This window comes from Gossypium hirsutum, chromosome D11 (assembly GCF_007990345.1).
Source record: "Gossypium hirsutum isolate 1008001.06 chromosome D11, Gossypium_hirsutum_v2.1, whole genome shotgun sequence".
NCBI classification, from domain to species: domain Eukaryota; kingdom Viridiplantae; phylum Streptophyta; class Magnoliopsida; order Malvales; family Malvaceae; genus Gossypium; species Gossypium hirsutum.
Window position 1 is genome coordinate 24,853,087 of NC_053447.1, and position 8,004 is coordinate 24,861,090.

Genomic DNA, 8,004 nt, shown 5'->3' on the forward strand with positions numbered 1-8,004 from the left:
TCTTAACCTTAAGAATTATTTGAATCTTTTAAAACTTACATTAATTGAATTCTTGCTGCTTCTTCTAATTTCATCCTTGAATTAATGTAATACTCAACTGTATGGAAAATTTTATTCGTAAAAGAAGTTTGTGGTAATGATAGAGATCAGGGTAAAAACACTACAATTTATACGAAAAAAGTAGTACTTAAATCCAACAATAAAATTACACACAAAATCCAAACGGACTTACCCAAACATTACCCTCCTGTTATTGGAAGTCCTTACCACCCACGTGGGTGTTAATCTGCGTGGCGTCATCTAATTAGTCTGAATTCGGCGCATTCGCTTACATTTCCCAGATCCGCGTTACGGCGCCGTCAAACTACCCCGTTACTGATTCCCCGTCGCTGTTAACTGGACCACCGGTCACCCCCAACCATCCCCCTTTAAAATCGCATAACAAATCCTCACCGTTCAAAGAATCCACCCATTCTCTCATCATCACCATCATCATTTCACCAGAAACTACCAAAAACCAGAAAACGAACGCTCACAACCAACAAATACGAATTATTTCTCTCGCGCTCTCTCTCTAAAAAGACAGATCAATATTTTTTTTATTTCCTTTTTAATTATGAGGAGAAAGTGTAGAAAATTTGGAGAAATCGCAGTCATGGAGCTCTCTGACGTCGGACTTCGAACACGAGCCATGGCGGCGGCCACAGGAACAGTTCAGAAGAAACGCAGAAGATTAAACGGCGACGGAGATGCTGAATTCAAAGCAACTTCTTCAAGGGCCTCAACGACGTCGTATATTCAGTTACGAAGCCGGAGAATTTTGGTGGATCATCATCGGCTCAATGAAAATCGATGTTTGAGCCCTAACTTGGATCATGATGATGACGTGTCGTGCTGTTCAAGCAATATCGGATCAAGCGATAAAAGGATTATCCAATTGCCAGATCTGGAGGTATTCTTTTCTCTTTAATTTTAAAACTTTAACTCAACAGATTGTTGGAATTTCGGTTATTTTAGCTATAATTACTTCTATTAAATTCTGAGAATTTTGAAAAATTTTGCAGGATGAAACCATGGAAGTTGAAACATCCACGCATTTAAACTTCAGAGAAAGGTCTGTATAATTATCCCTTACAATATAATAATAAAATGTACAAATTTATCAATTCCTTTTATTTTAATAGTACTGTTTAAGTTACTGTAAGTTACTGTAAGTCACGTCTCTTGAATTCGAATTTCAAAAGCAGCCGGTTAGTTAAATTTTTAAATTTTCTTTTCTCCGCTTGATTTTATCTATCCTTCATATACATTCTTCTCTCAAATTATTTAGCTCTTCTCTGTCTCATCGGTGAATTCTAGCAGGAGAGAAACGACACCGTCGAGTGAGCTCCGAGCTGAACCAGAAGCACTGGATTCAACGTCGCGGCAATCAGAGGCGAACTCTCGCCGTAGATCAACGGCGGAGAAGATGCCAACCGAAGCTGAACTTGAAGAATTCTTTGCTGCTGCTGAGAAAAAAGTTAAAGAACAGTTCGCGGAAAAGTATTTTCATGCACATTTCTTCAAAACCTAGACTTTCTTTTCTGCTGTTACAACTTTCTTAGCAACCAAACGGCAATTTCAATTTTCAAACTGAAAAAGATTTTTTCCCCCTTTTTTGTTTACTATTTTCAGGTATAACTACGATATCGTCAAGGACGAACCGTTGGAAGGACGTTACCAGTGGGTTCGATTAAATTCATGAAAGAAAAACGCCAAAATCAAGCCAGAAAAAGGAAAAGAAAAAACAAGGAACACATTTTTAGAAGAAAACCAAGAGAGCAACCAGGCGATATCTCATAGGTACTACTGATTTAAAATTTTACTAAATTTTAGGGTTTCTATTTTATGTACAGAATGAGACAATGATTAATAACGGAGAAGAAAGAAGAAGAGATAAGCTCTTAATTGGTCTGTTATTATTTTACACGGAGAAAGAACTGAGAAAGCTTCTTTCCACGAAAAGAAATTGAATTTCAGCTGGGGGAAGAACCTCAGAAAAAAAAAACAGTTATTAAACAACCAAATTCCCGTATATTCTTGCTAGTTTTAGAAAATTTTTAGCCCTAAAATTCGTTTCTGTTTCTCCTGAATCTGCTAATGTCTGCTACTTCTGCTTTCTTCGGTACGATCACCGCTTTTTTTTCGTCAGTTTGAAGTCATTTGTTTTTTTTTTTTTGCTTTAATCTAATTTAATTAAATAAAATTTACTAATATTAACAGAAAAGTCATTTTTTAAAAAAATCTAAAGTTATTTTTTTCCTTTGGATATTTATGAAATAGCGTCATATTTAAATATATTATGCTAATTTAAACATAAAAAATAATGTAAATACTGAATAAAAAGATTAGTGTCTTTTGATATATATAGATTTTACAACACTATTGTTTTCACTTTATAGTTGTTTAATCAAGTTATTAATTGGAGTGATAATGTAAATACTGATAATGTTGTGTGAAAAATTTATGAAACAAATTTATAAAAGAAATTATATAAAAATTAAATGTTAGTTCAATTGAAATGACAAGATCGAGATCATGTAAATGTTGATGATTTGTGTTTAAATTTTATTATGAAATTTTATATAAAAATATAAAAAAATAAGAAATATGTTCAAGATTACTATTTATTATTTTATAAAAATAATATGAGTTTTTTTTGATAATTTCAGAACTAAATTAATAATCCTGTTAATGAGTATACCAATTTAATTTAATTTTTTAAGGAAAACTAAATAATAGTATATATATGTTAAGTGTAATAAATGTTTAGATATAATAAGTGTAATAATTAATGGTTACAATCAATAGTTAATTAATTGAGAAAGGGAGGGAAAGGGAATTTTGGTAGAAAATGGTTACTGTGTTTTAGAGCTACATAAATGATCATGTATATGAAATTAGTGTGAAGATTAATATTTATTATTCATTGTTAATTAGATTAAAAGAACAATTGGAAAGTAATTTAATTTGTAGAGGATGATAATAAAGGATAAAAGATAGGAAGGGAAGGAAATAGCGGCGATCAATTATGAGAAACATGGAAATGCGTGGGTTGTTTTGTTGGTTTCAGATTCATCGATGGGGTTAAAAAGTGAATGGAAAGTGAGTGATTTAAGACGCGCTAACCATTCCTCTTGGATCTGGTGCCCTTTCCCCGACACTCTCTCCATTTCGCTGCTTTGTTGGGTCCCATCTCTGTTTAAATTTGTTGACTTTCCCAGATTCCCCCTCTTCCTCTGTTTCTCATCATTCTTAATTTTTCAAATTTTAAGTACAGCAGAAATTACCCCCAGCATTATTATTCTAAAGAACATTCTTTAATGTTTGTTTGTACACAATAATTTAATTTTATAAATAATGTTACAAAAGCATCTTTTAACACATCCATTACCAAAATCATATTTGTTTAGTTAAAATTTAATGAGAGATCATTTCCGGAAGAAAAAAGAAAACTTGATGAGAAATGTCTTAACTAAGATTATCAAATGAAGAAAATTCAGTTTAAATTATACATATGCATTACTTGTAAGGCTATATATATATAGTTTTAAACTTGTTCATAGCTTGAGGTTGATTTTATGGAACCACATTTAGGAATGTCTTGTTTGTCTGAAGCATGTGTAATCAACTCTTTCACTACTTGACGAAATTTTCTTCTATATGTTGGCAATTTCGATATGCTCCTCGCTATTCCAATCATTCTGTCATTTCGCAGTCATTAGTAAGATTTTATCACAGAAAAACCAATCAAATATAAATTTAATGGGAACTCAAGATTACAATTCTAAAAATTTTTCAAGTTCCTTATTTAAACTTAATTTTTTTTTATACTTGAATAATGAATTTTCTTATTTAAGACCAGACTTTTGAATAAGTGTAATGAGAGTCAAACCTTCTACTTATGCCTTCCATTTGGGCAGCTCTGAGAGAATCTTGAGGAACTATACTGCCATTGTCCCAAGCATCCATACGTTCTAAGTTGGTCCCAAAAAGAACCAACTTCTCCAACAGCTTAACTTCACCATCTCCCAGTTTTATAACCCTGATTTGTTCTTTCAGCACCATTATTGGGTTAAAGAACCAATCCAGCAGCTTGTCTTTTGGTCGATTCAGACTGTTTATTTCGACATTATCAAGCATTAACAAACCATTAGACCCGGATCTGATAGAAACCAGGAGGGTCTGCAAGAAACTATAACATGGTAGGCCAACACCGATAATGGCTCCTTCATTACTACCCTTTGCTTTCAACCATTCACAGAGATCTAATGAAGTTATTACTTTAGCTTCCAATAGTTCCTTGCCCCTTATTTCACATGATTTCATCACATTCGTCCATACCTGTCACATTATGTCAATTATATAATTAGAGATAAATGACAAGGACTGATTACCAGTAATCATTAAAAATCAATTTTTTTTCCTTATCTCTCTTTAGCTACGTTACTCGTATTTGGAAGCAAGCGAAATTAGTTAATACTACTTGTAAACCTATATACGCATCTTTTTATATTTTTTCTTGAATTTTGAATTTTTAAAATGTTTTTATAATTTTAAAATTATTTATTGAAATAATATATAAAATAAATGCTATTATGTTAGCATAAAGTTCATGTAAGCAGCCTAAAGATGCTCATGGCCTGGACTGAGCCTTAGTAGAATTTTAGGTTCGAACTCGGCCAGACTCAAAAAATGAGCGTAAAATTTTGCCCAAGCTTGACCCGATAAAAATGCTAAAACTCGAGTCTGACCTGTCCATATTAATTTTTTTATATTATTATTTTTATATAATTTTTTAAAAAAAATACAATACATCAATACACTAAAAACATTAAAATAAATGCTTCCCAACAAATTGAAAATAAATTAAAACTTCCCAACAAATTGAAAATAAATTAAAAAGATTATGTATACTTAAATAACACTAAGATAAGTGCAACTTAGCAAGCAAATACGTTCAAAATAGTAGCAAAATTAACAATAAAACAAGAATTATACAATATCTAAATAATAACAAAATAGTGGCAAAACAACACCAAAAACAGTGAAAACAGCAACAAAAAGCAGTATTTTTCTTTTTTGTAAATTCGTACCGGGCCCAAGTAAAAAAAACTTACTCGATGCCCATATTTTTTTACTCAAACCTACTTTTCAAGCCTATATTTTTTTTCTAAATCGTCCTATTTTTTAGGCAAACTTTTGGGCTGAGCTAGGTATCGGATTCATGATAAGTCTAAGGCTGCCACATGGTTTTCACATTAAAATCGCTAAAAGATTCCAATTTTAATAAGTATTCCTATTAAAGAAAAGAGATTTGATACTTTTCGAAATGTTAATGTTGAAATAAAATATAATCGGTAAAGTGTTAACTATATAGACAGGCCGGCTTGTTAGTTTAGTCAAATCAAACAGGTGTTGAAAGTTAAAGCCGAACCTTTTTAGCTGCACAACCAAACTGGTTACATGTTTCAGTAAGCAAGTTGCAGGAATTAAGGATATTATTCATCCAAATGCGGAATTAAACAAAAAAAAAAAAAAGAATGATTGAGAGAAACCAACCTGAACCATTTTCACTTCCTTTATTGCCTCTCTAACTGATACTGAACGAGCTAAGGTTGGCATAAGCATTGCAGGTGGTTCACCAGTTGTGGAACTGAATCTCCCACCAAGTCCTCCTACTGAATACTCGATTTCAGACCCATTTTTCTTGCGATATGAAGGCCTGGCTGTGAATATAATTACTCAGATTTGAAACTATAAATGGAAAAACGTACACTGACATGCCTGACAAATGCTGAAAAAGATTAGGTAAGGGTAAATTACTTTGGAAAGATTGTTCCTTCTCTGAGATAAAGCCAATCATTTGTGTACTCATCAAATTCAGCTATCATTGCAATCACATATGCAACCCCCCTCTTGAATGATCTTTCCTGCAAAATGCAAGCAACCCCCAAATATTTCCTTTAAATCTGCTAAAATGTCAAGCAAGGGACGTTTTCGAAGCATTAACCGACCTGGTATACGATGACCGATCCATACAATCCGATGAAGATGCTGGAGAAAATAGCCATTATTATGCTCCCTATCACAACGATTGGCCACAAGAGGATTGTCAAACCAGCAACGGGGATGCATGCTGTTTCAAGGAATGGACCTTCTCTGCTAATTAGATCATGCGTCAGTCGAAACCATCCCCTAAATAACATGTATGGACTTTTAACTATGGCGATTATAGTGTAAATGGGAATATGCACAATTAGTCCCAACAATCCAACAACAATGAGTCCTGGCACATGAATCAACCTGCATAACACAGCTATGGTCGTTAACCGCGATAAACATGACTCGACCGTAATTTAAATCCGTTCTTATCAGTATAAGAAACATTACCGCAGAGTTCGGACCTCATTCGAGACAGGGGATTCACGTAGTTCCTTCAAGTAGAGTGGATATGAATGGAAACATAAATCTGAAAAATCTCTAACCACAGTGCAACTTCCTTTGATAGTGTCCCATGTTCCATCCTGATAGGTAAAAAGCATTAACCAGAATCAAACAGTGTGCTATGAGAACAGAAAAACAGAAAATTTCAGACAAGAAAAGAGAACTAAAAATTACCACGACACAATGAAAGAATCTGTCGGACTCGTCGTCAAGTCTGAAGGCTTCAAAAGATGAAACCCAGGGAGTGAAGAAACCATAACAAACACTAACAATAACAGTTCCAGCTATGCTTAAACCCAACCATATACCAAATAAAGCAGGCAAAGCAATTAATAGAGCTACTTTAAGAGGTGCATCAAATCTATTAGTCCTGCAAAAATTACAAATCCTTTGTTATAAAAAGTCGAGAAACTCAAAATTCAATACCAAGAGTTTCCAACAGTTCAAATCTATGGATAAAAAGATAGAAAAGTTGTTGGTTTGGTTTGGATGGTTTACTTTACAACTGTGTATATAGTCCAGGCAATATGTGCTGGTAACAATCCCAAGATGACCCCCAAATTTCCTATTATCAGTATCAAAGCTGCAATAGGTCCAACAAGTAAACCTGGAAAAACATAACCCTTTTATGGTCCATAGAAACACAAACATAATTTTTGCCAAGAATATAAAGAGAAGGTAAAAGAAAACACAAAGAAAGAAGAGAAAGAACCTTTAAGAGCGCCGAGAAAGAGAGCAGAACAAAAAGCAAACACCACATAAACAATCCTTAGCCAACCTGCTTGATTACTGTTCCCCGCATCCATCCCTGAAAACCATGAGATTTTCTAGACAAAAACATAAGGTGAAGCAAAGAAACAAAAGAAAATAGAGAGGCACAAAGGGCGTGCGCTGCAAGAAGGGTTGACAAAATAATAAGGAATTGAAACGGGACAGGAGGACACGAAATAGCTAAAAAGGAATATGATAATCAATCGCCAGATGATAGGCCGTGAAGAAATGTTCAAAGTTCAAAGTTTCAAAAAAAGAAAAAGTCTTACTATGATGGAGAGAACCCACTCCTTTCTGTTTACTTTTAAGGTCGTGTAATTCCAAAACATCCAGAAGATTTTGACAAACCATGCCATGTTTTCTTATTTAAAGCTGCAGCTTTTTAAAATATTTATGCCGTATAACTATGATGCAAGGGAAATAACTCTTTTAAGTTACTTTGGTAAACACATTAATTTGATCTGTTTAAAGTAGGATACTAAATTTTAATTAATCAAAATAATTTCATGAAATTCAGAATTATAGCAGATGTTTTGAAGGAGAGAGTGGGGCGCAAAAGGCTGCCAAGCTTTTTGGGTTTTTCCGACTCCGTGGTCAACAAAACACATACATCATAAACAATTAGTATTAATCTCCATTTGACAAGTCATTATCTCTGGCTTTAGATCCGGCGGCTTATACTATTAATTATGTATTGGCATGATGTTAACGTGATGTTTGTGCCTATCTCATCTGCTCAAAATATTC

At 33.5% G+C, this 8,004-nt stretch overlaps 2 protein-coding genes across 4 annotated transcripts; one reads left to right on the forward strand and one right to left on the reverse strand.

Moving 5' to 3' along the window:
* Positions 1-448: 448 nt before the first annotated feature.
* On the forward strand, positions 449-2,111 carry LOC107913213 (cyclin-dependent kinase inhibitor 7). 2 transcript variants are annotated; one of them, XM_016841730.2, is made up of 4 exons: positions 449-952; positions 1,065-1,114; positions 1,360-1,542; positions 1,675-2,111. In XM_016841730.2, exons 1-4 carry the CDS (start codon positions 617-619, stop codon positions 1,742-1,744), a joined length of 639 nt encoding a protein of 212 aa, XP_016697219.2. In that variant the 5' UTR covers positions 449-616; the 3' UTR covers positions 1,745-2,111. The 2 variants fall into 2 exon arrangements, with proteins under 2 accessions (XP_016697219.2, XP_016697221.2); XM_016841732.2 differs by having other exon boundaries at positions 451-952; positions 1,363-1,542.
* Positions 2,112-3,499: 1,388 nt separating this feature from the next.
* On the reverse strand, positions 3,500-7,685 carry LOC107913212 (uncharacterized membrane protein At3g27390). 2 transcript variants are annotated; one of them, XM_016841729.2, is made up of 10 exons: positions 7,527-7,685; positions 7,199-7,294; positions 6,985-7,093; positions 6,661-6,856; positions 6,433-6,566; positions 6,057-6,345; positions 5,866-5,972; positions 5,602-5,764; positions 3,935-4,383; positions 3,500-3,743 (listed from the first exon to the last, which is right to left on the reverse strand). In XM_016841729.2, exons 1-10 carry the CDS (start codon positions 7,606-7,608, stop codon positions 3,590-3,592), a joined length of 1,779 nt encoding a protein of 592 aa, XP_016697218.2. In that variant the 5' UTR covers positions 7,609-7,685; the 3' UTR covers positions 3,500-3,589. The 2 variants fall into 2 exon arrangements, with proteins under 2 accessions (XP_016697218.2, XP_016697217.2); XM_016841728.2 differs by having other exon boundaries at positions 7,199-7,313; positions 7,527-7,660.
* Between the last annotated feature and the right edge of the window lie 319 nt (positions 7,686-8,004).